Source organism: Muscardinus avellanarius (assembly GCF_963383645.1).
Source record: "Muscardinus avellanarius genome assembly, chromosome: 20".
NCBI classification, from domain to species: domain Eukaryota; kingdom Metazoa; phylum Chordata; class Mammalia; order Rodentia; family Gliridae; genus Muscardinus; species Muscardinus avellanarius.
Window position 1 is genome coordinate 17,755,870 of NC_137806.1, and position 23,777 is coordinate 17,779,646.

At 43.9% G+C, this 23,777-nt stretch overlaps 1 protein-coding gene across 1 annotated transcript; it reads right to left on the reverse strand.

The window, feature by feature from the left end:
* Nucleotides 1-1,342: 1,342 nt before the first annotated feature.
* Nucleotides 1,343-8,058, reverse strand: MEIG1 (meiosis/spermiogenesis associated 1; the record flags this gene model as incomplete). Its single annotated transcript, XM_080717012.1, has 2 exons — nt 7,900-8,058; nt 1,343-1,471 (listed from the first exon to the last, which is right to left on the reverse strand). Exons 1-2 carry the CDS (start codon nt 8,035-8,037, stop codon nt 1,343-1,345), a joined length of 267 nt encoding a protein of 88 aa, XP_080573138.1. The 5' UTR covers nt 8,038-8,058.
* Nucleotides 8,059-23,777: the final 15,719 nt, after the last annotated feature.

A 23,777-nucleotide genomic window follows, 5' to 3' on the forward strand; every position in this document is an offset into this window, starting at 1 on the left:
TTTCTTTTTTTTTTTTTTTTTTTTTTTTTTTGGTGGTACTGGGGTTCCTGGAAGCCCTTCTACCTCTGGGCTACACTCCTAGACCTATTTTATATTTTTGAAACAGGGTCTCTTATGCCAGTGAGGCTGGCTTCGAATCTGCGCGATCCTCCCGTCTCCGCCTCCCAAACACGGAGATTACAAGAGTGCACCACCATGCCTGGCAAAACTCACTAGTTTTTGAGAAGGGGACTTAAGGCCTCAGGATTACCAACGCCTTCCTGGCTCACTAAGGCTATTCCTGCACTGATTCCAGCAGCATTGGGATCTAAGTTGTCTTGGGGTGGGGGTGGGGGGACCAAGGGTTGACCCTGGGGCAAGACTTCGTGTGCAAGGAAGTTATGCAGGTGGGAAAGAACCACTAGAAGGTGAGGGGACTGGCGAGTGGGAGGCGCCCAGCAGAGTATGTGATCCAGCCAGCCTCTGCTGCAGATGATGAGCCATCCGTCCTGCTGGGGAACCTTGGGAGTCAGTGGGAAAGAAACGCCTCAGACTGGCTCCTGAGCTACCAGGTTGCTGGGTGGGGACTTATACACGGATTCCCATCAGTCCCCAGAAGATGGCTGCTCCCAAGAGGACATTGTTCTTGGCACCTTTGGTTGGTCTGTCCAGCAAGAGGGAAAGGACTTTAGAAGCAAGGCAAAGTCCTCGTGTAAAAAAAAAAAAAAAAAAAAAAGCAGATCTGGCCACTCAAAGCGATGATCTAGAGAAGGGGCAAAGGCGAGGAGGGGTGGGGGACACTAATCTGCTATAAGAAAATACATCACAGCTGGACATGGGTGCACAGCTGTAATGCCAGGATTTGGAGAGCTGAGAAGGGAGAGCACAGGTTTGAGTCCAGTCTCAGCAACTTAATGAGGCCCTCCGCAACTTAATGAGATTGTTTCCAAAGAAAACATTTTTAAAAAGGGGTTGGAGGTTTAAGTCAGAGGTACAGTGCCTCTGGGTTCAATCACCAGAATCACACACACACACACACACACACACACACACACACACACACACACACACAAATACATCACTAGCCTAGTCACTGGGAGGGCTGCAAAGGGGGCTATTTCCCCCCATGCTTAAAGGGTATTTCAGTAGAGTTACAATGGTCAGAAAGAGCGAGGACCAAGAAGGTACAAGTTTAATAGTTCTGCAGCTATATTTGAAAGCAGGACAGGATCATTAGTTTCATGGTTTTTGTGTCTCAAGACATTAAGTTGAAAGTTGCCTTTTTAATTTCTTCGTAGAATGACATTTGCATGATGTAGAATGAACACGAGGAGTAATTGCCACGCGGCGCAGAGGAGACAGGCTAGTAGGCGTAGACCTTCACTTTGTGGACCTCCTTGTCGTCACACTCCCGCTGCCTGTTGTAGTAATAGAAAGTGTTGTCCCTTCTCTGAAGTTTCTTCACGTAGCCTGTCTCTGGCCAACGATCTACCTGCATGAGCGAAAACCAGAATATAGGAATTAGAATGCCAGTTTTAGCTCATGTTTTACTATCAGTTAAACATACAACTTGCACCAGAAAAATAAAGTATACAATTAAATTTAAAATGTTTGAGCTCATAAAGGACTAGACACACACAAAACATGCCTTAGGTGGCACACGGACACTGTCAGAACTAATTTGGTACTTCTCTCTAGAGCCCAATTTTGACATTTAAATGTCTACACTGTGGCCATCATATAAAAAATATTCCAGGCCAGACATGGTGGCGCACGCTTGTAATCCCCATGCTTGGGAGGCGGAGACAGGAGGATTGCACAGGTTCGAAGCCAGCCGCGCTGGCTTAAGAGACCCTGTTTCCAAATAAAAATATAAAGTGGGTCTGGGAGTGTAGCCCGGAGGTAGAAGGGTTTCCAGGAACCCTAGTACCACCGAAAAAATAAAAATAAAAATACACTAGGCATGGAGGTGCATACTTGCAATCCCAGAGCTTGCTGAGACAGGAGGATCGCACAGGTTGGAAGCCAGCCTCAGCTACTTAGTGAGGCTCTCAGCAACTTAGTGAGGCCCTGTTTCCAAATAAAATATAAAATAGGTTTGGGAGTATAGCCCGGAGGTAGAAAATCCCCTGAGTTCCACCCTCAATACCACACACACACACAAAAAAAACCCTAAAAATATTCCAAATCATGTAAACTTCATTCTTCCTATGTTTATAAATTATTTCAAACATTATAACTTGTAAATATAACACCTCACGAGGACATCAGAGCCAGGCCTGAGTCCCATTTTGAAAGTATCATTCGCCAATTGCGAATATCCCAGGAGGATAAAAGGAAGCAACCAGAATCAGAATACCTCCAGGTGCATATGTATTTCCTCTACCCAAAGTTCAAGTTCACTTTGAAGTCCAATATTTAATAGACATTGAGGTTAAAACACAGTCCTCTACAATCTCTCCACACGACACCTCCAAGCCAGGTTGTTTGCTGACTTTATTTGGTTTGATCTAAGTTGAGCATTTTCTCCCCTTTCTATCGAGATTCAGTATCATACCTTCTTGGTTGGGATAATGCATTTTTGATGTTAAATATGTTCCTTCGTGATTCTGGGGAATGTGTTTTATCATTGTCAAAATCCCATCATCTAGCCAGGTATGGTGGTGCACACAGGTAATGCCAGTACTTGGGTGGCTGACACAGGAGGATCACAGGTTCAAGGCCAGCCTCAGCAAGTAGTGAGACTCTCACCAAAATAGTGGGACTCTGTTTCAAATATGAAAATAAAAGCCGGATGTAGTGGCACATGCTTGTAATCCCAGCATTTGGGAGGTTGAGACAGGAGGAGCACGGTTTGTGTATAGCCTCAGCTACTTAGTGAGGCCCTTTGCCAATCAGTGAGACCCTGTTTTAAAATAAAAAATAAAAAATAGGGCTGGGGTGTCACTCAGAGGTAGAGTTCCCCTGGATTCCATCCCCAGTACCACCAAAAACAAAAACCAAAAAACAAACAAAAAAACCTGCCATCTCTGCTTCTTTTCTTCTTGGCTTTGAATCTGAGCATGCCTTTTTGATCTAGACCTTCCTTCCTTTGGTGGGATGGAAAGACATGATCCTCAAGTCCAATTACCTTCTGCCCAGGCCGGAGGTCAGCAGGTACTAACTGCGCCCATAAAGGACGCGCGCTGCAGATAAGGACAAAGAGCTTTGCTCAGACCCTCAGACCCCAGCACACTGGGCACTTCCTTCAGGCAAGTCCTCGGTCACCATACCACAGAGTGCGTCGCAGGAACCCCGAGGCTTGGCCGCACTGTGTTTTCTTAAGGTACACAGACTTGCGCATGGTTTTGTCATTTTGTTACTTTCTACTCTAAGAAGATGATACAGAAGCCATCAAGCACTGATGATGGCATTAATTATTCATTAAACAGTTTATTCAGTCAACACGTTATTGGAAGCACTGTCCTGTCAGTGTGTTTGACATGCATTTACTTCCTGTGACAATTTTCTTTTTTCTTTTTTGTGGTGCTGGGGATTGAACCCAGGGCTATTCTACCTCTGAGCTACATGCCCAACCCTACTTTATTTTTGGGGGGAAACAGGGTCTTGCTAAGTTGCGGAAAGCTAAATTGCTGAGGCTGGCCTCCCAAGAAGTAAAATTAAAGGCGTGCATCCCCGCGTCTGGCTTGCCAGTTCTCTGGAGTGGGCACTGCTGCGGTCATTGAAGGTCGAGGGTATGGGGCTCAGAGATGCTGAGATGCTCGCTCAGGATCGCCCAGCGCCTAGCGGGGAAGCAGGATTACAACCCTGCGCGCTTCGTACTGCGTCACCAGATTTCTTGCAGTCGGGTACTCTAAAGAACTTGGCACAGAAATGTGCACAAGGCAGGCGCGCTGGGTAAATACATACTGAATTCAAACAGAAAGCCTCGAAATTGCCACATCACAAATAGGCCAGTTTCCCCCTTTACACGCGCAACTCGACTGTTAGTTGGAACTTCCTCTTTAAGGATGTACTTTGCGTTTTCTTAAATCTGATTTTACCCTAATAACAATATTGGGTATGGGGACACAGGTGCAGGCGTGACGAGAACACAAGGCATGTCGCTTCACACAGCCTATGTGAGCCTGAGGACTGTGTACCTTCAGGGCCATCCTCATCTTTTTTTGTTTTTAACCCCTGTCGCTGGGATCAATCCAGGGTCTCACACAATGCTAAGCAAGAATTGTACAACACTCAAATCCTGCATTCAATTTTGTTGTTGTTGGTGGTGGTACTGGGAATTGAACCCAGGGGCATTCCACCTTTGAACTACATCCTCAGTCCTATTTTAAATTTCTTATTTGAAAATAGGGTCTCACTAAGTTGCTGAGGCTGGCTTTGAACCTGTGCTGCTCCTGTCTCAGCCTCCCAAGTATTGGGATTATAGGTGTGTGCCACCACACCTGATTCCAGCATCCCAATTTTAAGGCAAGGAATAAAGCTTATCTTTGAACATCATTAACCTACTAAGTCTCAAGTTTTCAGTTCTGCAAACATTTCTGTGAAATTGATACAGGTGCAGCCAGGCCTGGTGGCGCAGGACTGTAATCCCAGAATTTGGGAGACTGAAAGAGGAGGATCACAAATTCAAAGCCAGCCTCAGTCACTCTGTGAGGCCCTCTGCAATTTAGTGAGACTCTGTTTCAAAATAAAAAATAAAACATACCGCCGGGCATGGTGGTGCGCGTTTGTAATCCCCACGCTTGGGAGGCGGAGACAGGAGGATCGCGCAGGTTCCAAGCCAGCCGTGCTGGCTTAAGAGACCCTGTTTCCAAAAATAAAAAAGTATAAAATAGGTCTGGGAGTGTAGCCCAGTGGTAGAAGGGCTTCCAGGAACCCCAGGACCACCAAAAAATAAAATAAAAAATAAAGAAAGAATAAAACATAGAGCTGGGCTGTAACTCAAAGGTAGAATGTTTCTGGGTTGAATCCCTGGTACCACATTTAATAGGTTGGAAAAAATATAGACCTTTTAATTGTGTTAATTATTATAATATAATTATGTCATAATATAATCACATATTCTTGTATTCTTTATATTTTATATCATGTAATTTTATATAATATAAAATATATTATAAATTACAATTTATTATACATTATATCAAATATATTTTTATTACTATAAGATATATAGAATATATATATACACATAGATGCATATACCATATTTAAGTGTTATTTTACTATTTTTAAGTGTTCCACCTCTGGGATGATGGGACAAAATGGGTTAAAATGATAATGCTGTGGTTTTCCTTATTTAAAAACCATAGAAGGGAGCCAGGCATGGTGGCACATTCTTGTAATCCCAGCATTCAGGAGGCTGAGATGGGAGGATCATGGTTCGCGGCCAGCCTCAGCTACTTAGTGAGGTCCTTTGCAACTCAGCGAAACCCTGTTTCAATATAAAGAATAAAACTAGAGCTAGGGGTGTAGCTCGGAGGTCAAATGCCCCTGGGTTCCACCCCCAGACCCCCCCCCAAAATAAACATATATGGTACAGTAATGAAAACCATCTTTCAGCTGGGCGCGGTGGTGCATGCTTGTAATCCCAGCATTTGGGAGGCTGAAGCAGGAGGATCACGGTTCGCAGGCAGCCTCGGCTACTTGGTGAAGCCCTTTGCAACTCAGTGAGACCCTGTTTCAAAAATAAAGAATAAAATATAGGGCTGGAAGTAGAATGTCCCTAGATTCCATCCTCAATACTGCAAAAAAAAAAAAAGAAAGAAAGAAGAAATAATGAAAGAAAGGAGAGAAAGGAGAAAGAAAGAAAGAAGGAAAGAAAGAAGAGAAAATCATCTTTCAGTAATAAGGCCAAAGTAAAATGTTAGCAGATATGAGAAGAATTTTCATTTGATGATTTTTTTTTGGCAGTACTGAGGGGTGGAGCCCAGGGGCATTCTACCTCCGAGCTACACCCCCTACCCTATTTGAAGATAAAATAATGAAACATTTTAAAAATGAGGTAAGAATAAACACATTGTTATAACCCAAAATCAAAATTTAAATATTTAGTATAAACATTTTTTTTTTGGTGGTGGTACTGGGGTTCCTGAAAGCCCGTCTACCTCCAGGCTACAATCCCAGACCTATTTTTACATTTTTTTAAAAATTTGGAAACAGGGTCTCCTAAGCCAGGGCACGCGGCTGGCTTCAAACTTGTGCGATCCTCCTGTCTCTGCCTCCCAAGCGCGGGGATTACAAGCGTGCGCCACCACGCCCAGCTAGTATAAACATTTAAATATATTATTACATATTATAAATGTTAAATATAGTTATGAATACTATGTCAGATTCTGTATCACCTAATAGGCAGTAGAATAAATCAGTTTAAAATGTCATATTAACAAGCCAGGCGTGGTGGTGCACGCTTGTAATCCCAGCATTTGGGAGGCTGAGACCGGAGGATTGCGGTTCGTGGACAGCCTCAGCTACTTAGTGAGACCCTGGGTTCCATTCCCATACCCACAAAAAATAAAAAATAAATAAAAATTAAAAAGTCATATTATAAGAAGCTGGGCGTGGTGGTGTATGCTTGTAATGCTAGTGCTTGGGAGGCTGAGACAGGAGGATGGCACATGTTCGAAGCCAGCCTCAGCTACTTAGTGAGGCTCTCAGCAACTTAGTGAGACCCTGTTTCCAAATGAAACATAAAATAGGTCTGGGAGTATAGCCAAGAGGTAGAAAAGCCCCTGGGTTCCACCCCTAGTACCACACACACAAGAAAAAAAAAAAACCCTCATATTTTAGCCAGGTGTGGTGGCACACGCTTGTAATCCCAACATTCGCAAGGCTGAGACAGGAGAATCAAGGTTTGTAGACAGCCTCGCTATTTAGTGAAGCCTTTTGCAACTCAGTGAGACCCTGTTTCAAAATAGAGAATAAAAAAATCGGGTTGGGAGTGTAGCTTGGAGGTAGAATGCCCCTGGGTTTCATTTCCAGTACCACAAAAAATAAATAAATAATAAAAAATAAAAAGCCATATTATTCCAGGAGCAGTGGTGCACACCTATAATCTCAGTAGTTGGAAGGTGGAGATAGGAGGATCACAACTCCAAAACTTAGTGAGACTCTTAGCAGTCTAAAGAGACCCTGTTTCAAAATAAAAAATAAAAATGGTACTGGGGATATTGATAACTATTATTATTGATGATAGTTATTATTATAACTAGCAGAAGGCCTAGATTTTGGTCTTGTCTTTGTAAAGCAAACCTATGCCTCTACTCTCTCAGGAAAGCTTGGGACATAAAACCAGAATCGAGAGTTGTTCTCTGATATCATTTTGTCATGTATAACTCTCCATAAAAAACATAATTTTATCCCCTTTTTATTTCACAAAGTTAACAGAAAAAAGAGTTATACAGCAAAATATCTGATAATACAATTATCTGAACGGGGGGGGGGCTGCTTCATTGGCCTACAATGAAAGATTCTTTTGTGTGTGTGTGTGGTGCTGGGGATGGAACCCGGGGGCATTCTGCCTCTGAGCTACAACCCCAGCTCCATTTTTTATTCTTTATTTTGAAACAGGGTCTCAGTGAGTTGCAAAGGACCTCACTAAGTAGCTGAGGCTAGCTGTGAACCTGCAATTCTCCTGTCTTAACCTCCCAAATGCTGGGATTCCAAACATGCACCACCATGACCGGCCATGAGATTCTTTTAACATGGCACATGCCAAGCAGAGGGGCTGCCTCTTTCCCTAGTCTGCCTAGGAAGTCACCTCTCTAGACCTTGGTCTCCTCTTCAGTAAAATGAGAATTACAGTAGAATTTCCTTCAGTTATTCATGGGGTAGTTGTTGTTTTTTTTTTTTTTTAATAACTCTTCGTCATCTAAGAAACTCATTTTGAGTTCAGGTTTGTAGAGGCATAAATCTTACCATAGAAACTTGTTTCACTTGTTTATATTCAATTTCGTCCCGATATCCTGCTTGTTGGAATCTGTACAGATTTTCTATCTCTTCTGACCATTTTTTGGCACGGCTTATTGATTTTGGTTTGACGTCAGAACTAGCCATGACTACACAGGCCTTATGACCAATTATTTCTGAAAGATGTTAAAATAATATTAATAGATAACTTATAAATAACAATGTTCAAAGTCTCTTCAGAATGAATAAAGCTAACACTTTAATAAAAATATAGAGAGTTGAGAATACCAGTAAATATGTTAAAATTTTAACATTTAATTCATGCTGTATTTTTTTTTTTTTTTTGAGTACTCGAGATTGAACCCTGGAGCATTCTACCTCTGAGTTATACCCCTAGCCATATATATATATATATTTTTTTTTTTTGTGTGTGTGTGTGTGTGTGGTACTGGGGTTCCTGGAAGCCTTTCTACCTCCGGGCTACACTCTCAGACCTATTTTTACATTTTTATTTGGAAACAGGGTCTCCTAAGCCAGCATGCGTGGCTGGCTTCGAACATGCACGATCCTCCTGTCTCTGCCTCCCAAGTGCAGGGATTATAAGCGTGCGCCACCATGCCCAGCCTATTTTATATTTTTACTTTGAGACAGGGTCTAAGTTGCTGAGGGCCTAAGTTTCTTTTTCTTTTCTTTTATTTTTTTGGCGGTGCTGGGGATGGAACCCAGAGGTCTTCTACCTCCGGGCTATACTCCCAGACCTATTTTATATTTTATTTGGAAACAGGTTCTCGCTAAGTTGCTGAGAGCCTCACTAAGTAGAAGAGGCTGGCTTCGAACCTGAGTGATCCTCCTGTCTCAGCCTCCCAAGCACGGGGATTACAATCGTGCACCACCACGCCCAGCCTGGCCTCACTAAGTTTCTGAGGTTGGTTTCCAACGTGCGATCCTTCTGTCTCAGTCTTTCAAGTTGTAACTTGGATTACAAGCATGAGCCACCACACCAAGCCACGCTGTATTTCGAAGAGCGAACAGCCCTTCCCCCAAACCCTGAACTATACACAGAGATGTTCATTTCTTCACCAAATAAAATTGCATTTGGAGCCATGGAGTAACCTTTTAAGAGTTGTATAGCAGTTCTGGTGCTTCGGGCAATAGTCTGAATATTTCTGAAAACTTTTTCTTTGTAACTAGAGCCACAAATTCACAGTGGATTATAAAAATATCCCATCACAATTCCACTGAATCATATTCAAAACAGAATCACATTTTTATTCCTTTAAAAGGGATCAGCCTTCTCATTCTCTTCCGTTTATTGCTGCAGGAAGCAATGGTTTCTTCTTTTCCTCCTCTTAAATGCTTGGAGACATCCCAATCACTGCAGTCCATCTACTGAAGACACCGTGCCGGCCGATCCTGTGACAGACCAACGTGAGAAGACGACTGACACAAATTCCTTGCAAGCTTATGATACTCAGACCACTGATCCGAAAACAGTGGAGGAAGCCAGATGTGGTGGCGCACGCCTGTAATCCAAGGACTTGGGAGGCTGAGACAGGAGGATTGCAGGTTTAAAGTCGGCCTCAGCAATTTAGTGAGGCTGTCAGCAACTTAAAGAGACCCTTTTTCATAATCAAAATAAAATAGAGCTGGGGATGTAGCTCAGATGTAGAATGCCCCTGGGTTCAATCCCCAGTACCACAAAACAAACAAACAAAGTAGGTCATGAATGGTCTTAGAAACTCAAATATCCAATGATAGTTAATTCATTTTCTATTCATCAAACTTCCATAGCCGTTTTTATTTTCAGTGCTGGGGATGAAACCCAGGGCCTTGGTCATACATACTAGGCAAACACTCTACTCCCAGCCCTACTGCCAGTTTTTCAAAAACATAACCTTGGACTTGGTTTTCTCAGCTACTTCTTATTACCTGAATAGATCACTTAACTGAAATTAAACACCCAGAATCTTCACCATAATTCTTCTATTAAATTTCTGCCAGGTATGGTGGCACATGCTTGCAATCCCAGTACTTGGGAGGCTGAGACAGGAGGATTTCAAGTTCAAAGCCAGCCTCAGAAACTTAGTCAAACCCTGTTTCCAAATAAAATATAAAATAGGTCTGGGGTGTGGCCCAGAGGTAGAAGTTTCCATCCCTGGTACCCCCATCACAATACAATATATATATATATATATATATATATATCTATATATATATATATATATATATATATATGTGGTATTAGCTGAATACATTAAAGTCAGACTTTGTAAAGTAGACCCTGTAAATGGATTAATATTTTTCTAATTTTTTAATTACAATGACAAGTACTGATGAGGCTAAAAAGGCCAAGAAATACATTAAAGTACAAAAAAAAAGGGCAAAAAGCCCCATCATCATATCAATCAGAAATATCTACCCTTGATGTTGAATGACTATCATTCCAAACATATGATCAATTAGGAGAGACTTGAGAAGTTTTATTAAAAGGGGTCTTAACATAGCTGGGCGGGGTGGCGCATGTGTGTCATTCGGAACTTGGGAGTTTGAGACAGGAGGATCCAGGCTGTCCGAGGCCAGCCTCAGCTACTTAGTGAGGCCCTCCACAACTTAGTGAGACCGTTTCAAAATAAAGACTAAAAAATCAGGCTGGGAGTGTAGCCTGGTGGTAGAATGCCCCTGGGTTCAGTCCTCAGTACCACACAAAAAAGGGAGTCTTAACAAGTAAATGTGTTTCTGACAGTAATTAATTTAGCTTTACCTGGACTTAAAAACAGGAAAAGGAAAAAAACGACAGACTTGCTGAATTTCAGGTGAATGTTCTTCACTATATAAGTGTAGCCTAAAATTCCTTTTATGGCCAATAAAAGATGATAAGGACCATCAGGAGGTAAAACTGAGTCATGTGTTTGAACTTGGTATATCAATCGTAAAGGTATTGGCAGACTTTTCTATGAAAAATAGGAAATTGGCTTTATGTTCCTCCTACGTCCCCTAGATTCTTGTTAGATTACTTACTTAAAATTTTATAGGTATAGCATTTACATCCTATTCTGAAACCATATTTTCCCCACAGTTGTGTGAACTTAGCACCAGATTTTTTTTTCAGTACTGAGGATTGAACCTGGAAGTGCTCTACCCCTTTCTATGTTCTCAGCCCTTTTAAGTTTTTTTTTTTGGGGGGGTGGGTGGGTCTGGGGATGGAACCCAGGGGCATTCGACCTCCGAGCTACACCCCCTGCCCTATTTTTTATTCTTTATTTTGAAACAGGGTCTCACTGAGTTGCAGAGGGCCTCACTAAGTAGCTGAGGCTGTCCGCGAACCGCGATCCTCCTGTCTCGGCCTCCCGAATGCTGGGATTACGAGCGTGTGCCACCACGCCCGGCTCCTTTTAAGTTTTTATTTTGAGACAAAGTCACACTACATTGCCAATTAAAAAATTAGAACTTGCATTTCTCTTGCCTCAGCCTCGAGAGTTTCTGGGATTATAATCATGCACCACTTCACCCAGCAGATTTAAATGAATTTAAATGGAGTTATTTGATGCACAGAATTCTTATCCTGATGGAGAAACTGCATAAAAGAATATTTTCTGAGTATTACTGTTTGCACTTTTCCAGTGTGTGTACCGCATGTATCTTGATCAGAACAGAGGAAATTAGGGTTTATTAGTATACGTTATTTTTTCTTAATCTCTGATTCTCAGTTAATGGTCTAGATTCAAGTTTGTATTGCATTTAAAAGCAAATCATTAGCCAGGCACAGGGGCGAAAGCTTGTAATTCGAGAGGCTGAGACCGGAGGATCACGGTTCGTGGACAGCCTCAGCTCCTTAGTGAGGCTGTTTCAAAACCAAAAATAGGAAAGAGCTGAGGACATAGCTCAGAGGTGGAATGAACTCCTCAGTGCCAAAAATATATAAGTAATAAAAATACTCCCAAAATTAGTCATGTTTGAATAAGAATTTAGTGGCTGTATTATATTACTTTCACAAATGAAGGGCGTTTTCTAAAAGTAGCAAAAAAACAATATTAGTTTTGGGTTTCATCAAGCCATTTTTGCTTTAAGCTTGGCTTTTATATACACAATAAAATACTTTCTTTTGCTCATATTCTTTCAAAAGTACTTTCCTAAATGTCATCTAAGTCATTTTCTGTCACTTCAAGTTAATCATGTCTACTATACAGACAAAAAAACAACAACAACAAAAAAAAACCTCTACTAGAAGAGCAGAAAATATACTGCATTCAGTTGGACTTCTGGAGAAACTGCCATTTGTTCCAGTTGAAATACACATTTTGGAACCGGGTGTGGTGATGCACACCTGTAATCCCACTACTTGGGAGGCTGAGACAGGAGGATCACTGGTTCAAAACCAGTCTCCCCAATTTATTGAGTCTTTCAACAATTTAGTGAGACCCTGTTTCCAAATTTAAAAATAGGGCTGAGAGTGTAGTTTCCCCCTTGCTTCAATCCCCAGCACCAAAATGAAATACATCCTGAGCTCAGTATGGTGGCATACACCTGTAATTCTAATACATGAGAGACTGAGATAGGAGGATTGCAAAGTTCAAGGCCAGCCTCAACAATTTAGCCAGACCCTCTGCAACTTGGTGAGATTGTTTCAAAATAAAACAACAACAACAACAACAACAAAAAAGGTCTGGTGTGCAGCTCAGAGGGAGGATGCCCCTGGGTTCAACCCCCCCCCTCACTGCTCCCACACACAAGGAGATACACATCTTACAGATATTACTAAGCAATTCAAAATTTTGTTTCCCAGCTAGGCATGCTGGTGGCACCCTTGTAATCCCAGCATTTGGGAGGCTGAGACAGGAGGATCGTGGTTCACGGACAGCCTCGGCTACTACTTAGTGATGCATGTGCAACTCAGTGAGACCCTGTTTCAAAATAAAGAATAAAAAATAGGGCAGGGGATGTAGCTAGCTCGGGGGTCAAATGCCTCTGGGTTCCATGCCCAGACCTGCAGAAAAATAAATAATAAATAAATAAATAAATATAGGTCTGGGAGTATAGCCTGGAGGCAGAAAGCCTCTGGCTTCCACCCCCAGTTTCTCACACACACACACACACACACACACACACACACACACACACACACACGCCGGTTCCTACATACGCCTTTGCGGTCAAGGGCCAGGTGTGCGTCTGTGCAGCACAAACCGCCTCTTCCCGGGGCCCCATAGGTAGCACGCGTTTCCCCAGTTCCTCAAACCTGCTCCAGGCATCACGGCCTGGTCTAGTCTGCCTGGAAAAAGCTGGGACAGAGAAGTACTGTGCACAGCGGACCCAGTGACTGGTCCCTCACAACCGCGGTCCCTAAAGCCAAGGGGGCGCTGGGACGCGGAAACTTACAGGGGCATCACCCTCACTCAGGGGATCTACCCTAAAAGACCCAGAGCAGACAGGAAGCCGGGGCACAGGTGTGAACCGGCAGCCGCCCGGAAAGCGGGGAGGGGCGGAGCCTGCGCTTCCGGGGCGGGGCCAGCGGGCCCGAGAGGCGGGCGGCGGCCCCCCATCCCCCGGCTGCAGCTCCCCGTGGTTACCCTCGCTCCGCCAAGCAGGAGAGGCCGGAGGGCAGGTGGGCGCTGGCGTTCTCTACTCGGGATCCCGGGCTGGGCCAGCTAGAGGCCAACGGTCTTGGCCTCCGCGACCCTCGCGTCTCCTAGCAACGCGCGGCGTCCCTGGAGCGCCGGGCTCCTTTAGTTCTCGCAGCTGGCTCAGGTCCCGCCCCCGAGAGTGGGCTTTCCTACCCGAGCCCAGGGGCTGGGCGGGGCGGCCAGGTGCAGCTGCAAAGTCAATGTCAGTCCAAGGATGGGAGCTTAGCAAGGTGCCCAGGGAAAGGTATTCTTTGCTGCTTTTTAAATTGCAGGTAGAATTACCTAAGAAAGCGGATAAGAGAAAGCAGACCACTGGCTTTTCTGGTTCCCGCTGGTAGATACCTGGTAGATAGGCCCTTTGCTACTCAGACCCTGTTTCTAAACAAAGAATAAAACAGAGGGCTGAGGCTGTAGCTAGGAGGTAGAATGCATCTGGGTCCACCCTAGTACCGAAAAAGAAAAAAAAAAAAAAAAAAAAGAATTCATAGGGTGGGGCATTGTACCTGGCAGTTAGTAAACATACCACAAATGATATCTATAACTTTATCTTTCTAACATTATCTTCATTATTATGTTTAATATGCCATCTGTTTTGGTGAAAAGTGATCAGATTCAAAGCATTCAATGTAGAATTGAATTTGATAACAAATAGGGAGGTGGAAGTGTTGAGATCGGCGCCCCGCGCGACAACCAAGGAGGACCCCAAGCCACTCTCTTCATGCAAAAGCAAAGGTTTTATTCTTCCAGCTTGCTGGGGCTCAAAGCATGATCAGCAAAGCTGAACAGAGGCTGAGAGCCCCAAGCTTTGGGCGCAGGGGTTTTTATAGGTCTTACAAACAAATAAAGGTTTGGCAAACATTAGCAACCTTGTGGTTGTTCCAAGAATACAGTGATCCTTCCACCGGATCCAGCTTCAAGCACGTCTGCATCCCTAGTTTAGTCTAGGGATGCATGGTCCTACAGTTAGGAATAAAAGCAATATTAGCAGGGGGCCTGCAAGGGCTGAGAGTAAAGTAGTCAGCTAAGGGGACTGTGTGAACCAAGACTCAAACCATCCTTTTTGCAGGTCTCGTTCCCTCTGTCTATCCTCTAACCGCTTTCTAAGTTTTGCCATAGATTCCTGAACTACTCCAGAATGATCAGCATAAAAGCAGCATTCCTCTTTTAAGGCAGCACAGAGTCCTCCCTCCTGCAGGAAGAGGAGATCTAGTCCTTTCCTATTTTGTAGCACTACCTCTGACAGGGAAGTCAATGAGTCTTGCAAAGCCGTCACTGAGGTCTCCAATGCTTTTAGGTCTTGGTCAACGGCGACCTGCAGTTGGGCCATTTGCTGAGCACTATGGATTAGGGAGGCAGTACCTGTTGTCATCCCTGCCGCCATCCTAGTCCCATCAGGACCGCCAGGGTGAGGGATACAGGTTCCCTGCGGAAACGAGTGATCCGCCCTTCAAACTGATCTTCAAAGTCAGTGGCCTCGTGAAACAGGACCCTGGGGTACAGTCGAACCATAATACAGAAGTGGCTGGTATTGTTAAAAACAGAGGCTGACACGCATGGGGTTAGGCCAGTGTTACATGCCCACCACATTCCAGAGTGGGGAATCAAATAATTGTCTTGAGAGCTATTAATTAGGGTGGTCTGGTGGAGAGTATAGGCGTTACAGAGGATAGACTCGAGACAAAGATGGAATGGCTGGGAACCGGTGTGGGGTCTGGTGGGACAGGCCTGGGTAGGGCTATTTCCTGGGGGTGAACTGCAAAGTTCGGACCAATTGTCCTAGTAACTGGCTTCTGTTTGAGTTGAATAGTAAACCATAGCCCAAAATCATAATTGGGGACATAAAACCGGATTTCCCATGTTCTTCCTCTAATCTAACTAGCAAGGTTGTTAGGTGAACGCCCAGGAGCAGTAAAGGTAATATTCAGTGGATTACAGAGAGAAATGGCGTGGCAGGCAGAGGAATGTAGTTTGGAGGCATAACATTTGTTCTTCCCTTCAGGAGTAAAATTCTTATATACCATAATCCAATCCCATTTAGAGGTAGGCTTCCACCAGGCACTCCCAGTGGTTTCACAACCCCAAGCATTAGAGTATAATGATTCAGGACCCCCACACTGTCTTATCTGCTCACGGTTACGACCGTCCTTGGGGCAGACATAGAAATTCTGTTGTCTTAGGAAGCATTTTTTTTTTTTTTTTGGTGGTCACGGCAGTCAGTGAAGTCCCCCAGATAGGATCTTGGATAATCCCCTGAGTTGGAGACAGTTAAAGGGATGTTGGATGGAGATTCTATCTCCAGGACATCCCAGGTATCCAGTCCAATGGCTAACTGACATATATCTGGAAATAGGCTGGGCCACCATGTCCCAGGAGCATGGGTACCTTTTACTGACCAGACTGTCTGTCCAGTGGGGTTTAATATCTCCCAGGTAAGCTGTTGGGGGCATGAGGGTTAGAGTCACAGTTAAACAGGGGAAGGTTGATCCAGAGTCCTACCGACACGGCAAACACGGAGCTTGAGAGGGTTATCAGTCGTCAATAATATTCGAAAGTGGCGATGGGCGTCCGTCAAGCCCAAGCACATGTTTTCTAGCCTCCATTAACACACGATCTCGCTCCTCAGTAGTGAGGAGGGTGCCATCCCAGGTAGGTTGGTGGGAATACATGAGAGAATCAATTAGATTAATCAAGCAGGTAGGATCCTCAGAGAAGGGAGGATTATTATTTTTCCAATTATATAAGTCTGAAGAAGAGAAAGGCCAATATTGAAGACCCGGCATTTCTCCTAGTAGTAGAAGGTGTAGGTAAGCGGTCATTGTTGCCATCACAGGACTTTCTAATGAGGTGCAGCTTTAATGGGTTGGTAAGATGTCGTCTAAGTTCCACTCCTTAATCTCCTCTGGCTTGTTGGTCTGTGCTTTTCGCACGTGGGAAAAGTGCTTTCAAGGTCCAATTCCATCAACAGTTCTGTCTATGGTCCAAACATCCTCGTTGCCTGCTCCAGTTGCTGCTTGACTCGAGAGCGGTGAATCCAGTGGCGTTTTTCTTTCACCTTCACTGCGGCCAGGGTGCTACTCAGACCAGGTCACCTGGCTGTGCAACTGGGGTGTTGGGTTGATCTGCACTTGTCTCCCATTGCGTGGCTCACACCAGGTAGTGGGTCTGCTCTCTCACCGTTTGGAGAGCCTGTAAGGACCTAGGCACAAGGCTGGCATTTCTCAGTCAGACTCTGTAGAGTTCTGGAGTGTAGTATTTTTTTCTTAAGGGTTCAGACAATGTACTGCCTTCCTACATTTTGAAATCATTTTTGTACATTTTTAACAAAATAAGAAATAAATTAACAGCTTCAATCTAAGTTTTACAGTAGCCTGTACCCCAAAGAGTTAGTTTTTCTTTTAGAGGCTTACATTTCAATCAGAACTGGCTAGAATAGCAATGTTTTGAACAACCTTGAATAGTGAAATTTGGAATCCAAATGGGTCAGATTTTTAACATTCAGAAATGTTTTTTGGAGGGCTCACTATAACCTGATTACTGAGGTTTTTTTACTCATGAGGTTGTTCTTCTCGGCAACTCATTTTATATTAGGGTTAGAGGCAAATCATCAGGATCAGGCCAGCTAGCATACAAGGCTAGGCTAAATTATCTTTTTATAAGCTTAAGATATTATAAATTCCTTTGGCCCTGGGGTGTTGTCAACCCCAGATACAAAATAAGTCTCTACTGAAGAGAACTCTAGGAGAGACAGAGCAAGCAGAGAACTAAGCCCGGTATCTAAAGAAATTCAATATTTTGCCTGTCACCTCAAGAGCTACCCAGGCTTTCTCCAGTTGGTCAGAGGGCTGATCAGAGGGGCCTTGCTGAGCCTTGGGCATCTTTAGTCCTCAGTTTTTTGAGGGTAGCCACGAAGGAGTAGACTGACCTCACTTCCTTTCGGAAGTGAGGACAGCAGCATGCTTTTGAGAGGTGGCACATCTCAGATGCAGAAGGACTCCACTTGGCAGTCCTTGACATCGACACCCAGGCACCTTTGCCATCCCGGCAGGTATAAGGCCTTCAGCTCCTTTCCTCTCTCTATAAGAAGCCTTTGGTATCTTTGAGGGGGCAAAGACTTATTACCCAATGTAGGGCTATTAGACGGGCTCGTCCCTGTGTCTGCATCTGTCTACTCTGATATTTAACTTTGTTTACCCTATTTCTGTTGTTGAGACATCCCAAAGGTCAAACTTAAAAGCTGATTAATGGAAGCCTTCATCCCAGAGACACAGTAGGATATGCATCTCATTTTTGTTAGATCAAACACAATAGCCAGATTTTAAATTTACACTGGCCTCACTCTAGTAGTCCATTGACCTAATTTTATATTGGGCTATACTGGTAACTATAAGTCTATGTGAACCAACAGTATTGACAAAAATCATATAGTTCCATCTTTTAGATAACAGCATTAACAATTTTATAATTTTAGAGAACATCATTAACAATGAAAATAAATGTTGTACCTGACCATTGGCTGTATTTTCTTAAATAATAAGACATTTATTCCATCAGGACAAACAGATGTAAACCAGGTTGTAAGGCTAAGTCCCTGAATTAAAAAGACAAAAATCCTATTGGTTAGTTCACATATAAATATAAAACTCATATATCTTTAACCTTTAACTTTTGATTTCTGAAATCTTCTTAGCACATTTAGATGACTCTAGATATACAATGTTTTTAGTTTTTATATATACATTTATGGTCACAGGTATAGATACAATTTGTTTACTTATTTCTATTTATTAACTTATTTCTTTTAATAACCAGCCAGTGGATTGACTCATTATCTTAACAAAACAAATCTTTAGAATGACATTATGATTTAAATATTTATTACCAGGAAGACAATATGATGGTAGTTGTCTCAGCCTGAAGAAAATAAAGTATGTTAATCTTTCAGTAATAACCTTAAACCTTTAACAATTTAAGCCATATGAACCAAGGTACCTTCTTACTATTGTTTGCTTTACTCATTTAGCAAACATTTAACAAAGTTTTTCTTTAAGAACAAAAAGCTGCTGGGGATTGAGCCAGTAGCAAGAATAAGCCTTCATATGTAGGCCAGACAATAAAATCTTTTTCTTTGTCTCTGAGCCATCAGGCTAGAGTAGTTATAATCAACATTGACCTTGGTCAGCCAAAGCTAACCCTTAGTCCAGCTAAACACCAAGTGTTAAAACATAAACACCTGTACTTAGAAAAACTATCATACAAAACGTTATAACAGTTTAGGCTAAAGATAAAAAGCAAGCTGTATTAATCCAGTATTAATTACCAATTATACAAAGGAATTTTTGTCCAAAGCCTCTATATCTTGTAGGACTATATATCTCTGTATCTTGAAATTTTCATTTAAGTTAAACATAAACAATTTTTAGCAGACAGATAGAAAAATGGTCCAAAACTCTTTAAGGACACATGTGGACAGTACATGCCCCACATTCTAAAGTGGGCATGTACCCTGTGTTATTTGTATTGGTATTCACAGCACCTAGGCTCTGACCATATGTTATTTTTTGGAAATTATCAAAGCAAGTTTTCAATACTGCCACATTAATACATTTTGAAGTCTCTTTCCAATACTGGTGCATTTTCCCTCTCTTTCTATTCATTTCCTGACACCTGTCAGGACAAAGGTAAACACAAAAAATACATTTTGATTTTTATAATTCTTGCTAACAATCATGAGCCCAATTTTTATTAAATTTTCCCTATTTTTATCACATACCTGTACCCCTTAGCAAAGGAATAAGGACGCAGACTCAGTCATAAACTGCTTCGAGCTGAACAGGGACGAAGTTGGGGGCCCGGCTTTAGGGTACAGGCATGCAGGTGGGTAGTGAGGGAGTCAGATGGGTGAGTATGTCTCTGTGGCAGTCCAAAGGGCTTTGATAGATGTCTGTCCAGTTCTGTCTGTAACACCATCTGATGTAGGAGATAACACTCACAAAATAGTTAGCAGACAGGGCCACAAAGCAACATGACAAGGAAAGAAAAGCGAATTGATTTCCATAATTGCTCTCTGATAAATAACCTTGAAGCCAGTTTTAAAGAATTATCTCTCCCCAGTGTCCTCTTTGGGAATACACAAGTGGTAGGCTTATTAGAAACCTACTCCTCTTTTAATCATCTATCTTCATCACATATGCAAATAAACATATCACAGACATCCTGCAACTTGCTTTTAACCTTCCTGTTTTGTTTTTTTTCCCTAGTCTTTTCTTTCCCATTTGGAACAATCTTAGGATAAAACTTACTTCATACAAAATGCTTTTTTTTTTTATTCTCACAAGCCTTTCTTTATAACCATCAAAACTTTATACCTGCACACTTATTATATCTGTCTTTTGTTCTGACATACTTATTTCTTAACCAGGTGGTGCCTCCTTGTCTCCAGGCAGTGCACGTACTAAGTGTAAGGGTCAAGAATTTACCTGGCCCTCGGCTCTATTGTATTGGGCAGAACTAATTGGAGGCTAATCTGGTGGCACTAAGACCCTGAGGATCCCAGGCTGCAGAAGCTGTTCCTGGGTTGTTCAGTGGCCAGGCTGAGGCTTGGTGACTCCCACAGACAGCCGGACTTGGAGGTGGAGGACTCCCTTGGGGTTGACACTTCCTGACGTCAGCAGGGCCTGGAGGTTAGGGGTCAGCAGGGGTCTCTTTTCCTGGAGAATGCCTCCTAAAGCCCGCCATTCCCTCAGGCTCCAGGCAGCATTCCACCCCACCCTCAGCACAGACATCAACTCCGCCCTACTCAGAGGCGGTGCTGGGGACCCAGGAGGGAGACCAGGAATCAACTGATAAGCTATTAAAATATACCAGGTTTAAATCTGTGCTGTTTAGCCACTGTATTTTTTAAACATTTCCTTTATAGGAATGGAGTTAACCAAGGTGTTTTCTTCTTTTCCCCATTTCAGAGAAACTGATGTCCCAAGCAACCAGAAAATGGTTTGGGGGGGGGGGGTCCCTTTTCAAAGAGCTTCAGCCTGATAAAAGAGACAAGACAACTTAATTACCTTTTTAACTTTACAGCACAGGCCTGCTAGGTGTAATTTTCTACCCCCTTTTTTTGTTGGATGAGTGAGGAATGGGATGCTGACAGAACTTTTCCTGGGGCTGGAAGAAATCTTCCAGCGGCCGCCCCCAGGGCAGTTTTCTCAGCCTCCCTCCAGCTCATCATCCAAGGTCTAATTAGGAAGCAAATTAAACACATAAAATGAATGCACAATACTGAAGAATCTTTTTCTATGCAATCTGATGCAGAACAGAGGCCAGAGGCCTTCTCTGACCTACACCTCATCCTTTTTTTTTTCTTCAACAGCCTATCACACCCACCATACATAAAACAAACTAATAACAAACACCACCTTCTATTATCATGGGGCAACTACTCCAACACTATCACTTTAAGCAAAACACTAAAAGCACCATAGAAGAAAAAACAGTATCATAAAACTTTTACCATATCAAAAAACATGCCACCTCAAATAAACAGAACGCAGAACATCATTTTTACCTTCCTCATCAAGGACAGCCGGGGTTCCTTGCCCCATTTGTCTTTCCATTTGCCAATTAGATATGTGTGTTGGGGGGGGGCAGAGACAGCTTGTCCCATAACGGCGAAGAAAGCAATACGGATAGGACACAAACAGACAGACAATGAAACAAGCACAAAAACTACAACCAACGTCTCTTCACAACATAGAACAGATAATTAAAACTGACGGACCAGTCCAACCCTGTTAACTGTGACTGGTATCAGAGTATCAGATGTAGATCCTCCGGATCTACCCAACAGGAGACCACCAGGCATCCCCAGGAGTCTCAGTTATCACCAGGGCGTCCCCCAGAGTTGTGACTTGTGGCCCCGGACACGTCTGTCAGCCACAGTTGAAGAGGAGTCTAGGGGAGCTCACGCCCCTCCTAGGTCATTCAACCGTCACACCAGTCCAATGCAGACAAATTAACCAGACCTGAGTAAATTTAATGATCAATTGTAAATATGGTACCGAACAGAACAGGCACCGTTACTTACCCAAAGAAGGGGTTGGAGCCGTCCGAGTCGCTGCACGAGTCGTAAATCTCGGTGGGACCTCCAAATGTTGAGATCGGTGCCCCGCGCGACAACCAAGGAGGACCCCAAGCCACTCTCTTCATGCAAAAGCAAAGGTTTTATTCTTCCAGTATGCTGGGGCTCAAAGCATGATCACCAAAGCTGAACAGAGGCTGAGAGCTCCGAGCTTTGGGCGCAGGGGTTTTTATAGGTCTTACAAACAAAGGAATAAAGGTTTGGCAAACATTAGCAACCTTGTGGTTGTTCCAAGAATACAGTGATCCTTCCACCGGATCCAGCTTCAAGCACGTCTGCATCCCTAGTTTAGTCTCAAGGCTATCTCCAGGTTGTAACTGTCAAGGTCAGCCGCCTATGCAGCTGGAGCACAGTTCTCCCTTTGTTAACCACAAGTGTGGTGTCAGCACAAGCAGGATAAGGGGAGAGAAGTGGGAGAGAAACGGGAAAGATCCTGTCTTGCTGTCTTAGTTTGATTTCCCCTATTTCTTAGTCTGATTCCCCTTTCAGAAGGAAAGAGGCAGTGTTTGGAGCCAGCTCATTTGGGGTCATGAGAACCAGTAGTTAAGTTATTAAAATTCTGTGAGCTAGTTGTTAAGCATAAGCCATTTGATTACAAGTTAAGTTAGGTAAGTATTCTAATTAAAGGAACAAATGTAATATTTTTGTGTGTGGCGCTTGAGATTGAGCCCAGTGGCATTGTACCTCTGAGCTATAACTCTAGCCTATTTTATTTTTATTTTGATATAGAGTCTCGTTAGATTGATCAGAGTCTCAGGATTCGCTGAGGCTATCCTTGAACCTGTGATCCTCTTGTCTCAGTCTCCCAAGTACCAGGATTACGAGTGTGAACCACTACGCCTGGCGGATCTTAATATTTTAATTAGACTTCAGACCTCCCTCCCACTATCCATTTATATATCCTACTAATTTCCTAAAAAAAAAGCTCAAAAGGGGTGGGGTGGGGTGGCTAGCGGAGCAATATCGTTGAGATCTTGACCCCTTCGCCCTTGAAATCCTGCATTTGGGAGGATTCAAAATGGCGACCGAGGGACACAGCACTTCTCAGTAGCTGAAACAAATAAAGTTCAACCACTTAGAAGGCAGTGTCTTAATCAACAAAGTAAATACATACCAGGAACCAAAACAGATCTAGGTACCTCGGCGGAACCCTGAACTCAAAGAAGAAGAACAAAGATCAACACCGGACCTGCTGCAGATACAATCGGGATGCCCGCCAGTGGGCTGGCTGCGCGGCTGCCTGCTACCCCAAACGGGCCGGCACTCCGAGACCTGACTGAAGTTACCGCGGCAAGATAATCCGGGACTGAAAACGGACATAGGACCTCATCTTAAGCAGCGAGCAGCACCCACGTCAGAATTCTGTGTGCTCACCAGCGACCGGATCACAACAGCACGGGGACTCCCATGGAAGCCTGAACCAAGGAAGCCAGGTACCTGAGTGTGTCCAGGGAAAGTGCGGGTCCTAGCGTGCACCCCAGCCCCAACCCCAGCACTGGCCTGGGGCATCTGTCTCACGCCTGAGAACCCAGCACTGTCCTCGCGCACCTGGTCTGCACCTCGGACCCCTGCTAGTAGTCAGTGCCTGCGCCACCGCCACCCCTAAATCGGAGCCTGCCTTCCAGGCGGCGAAAGCTCGGTGCGCCCCGGAAATCTCCTTGGGGCACCCCCAGCTCCTACGTCCCGCGGGAGGCAGAGATCACTGCTGGACACCGCACACTGCCTGTGCACCCGGACTCTTGCACACCTATCCTGCACCCCTGGCCCACCGCTGGGAGTTCCTGCCCACCCGGTAGCCTGATGCTTAGTTCAAATCGAGAACACAGCTCAATACACTTTGGAAGAGCATAGCAGCGGCAATAGGCAGCTGCACCCACTCACACCTGGGCCCAGTAATAGCAGCACACCCAGCCTGCACTCTCGCAATAGGCAGAGCTCTGGCAGTAAGTGTGGGCATCCAGGAACTGGCATCCCTTTGCCCAGGGTACATCTTGGGACCACACCAGCTAGCCCAGTTGGAATTTCCAGAAACACAGGAAAATCCATCGAGACACAATATCTGCACAGGACCTCAGGGGGAGGTTCCAAGTATACTTGGGACATCCTCCACCCCTGCTGTAGGGAAGCACAGGCGG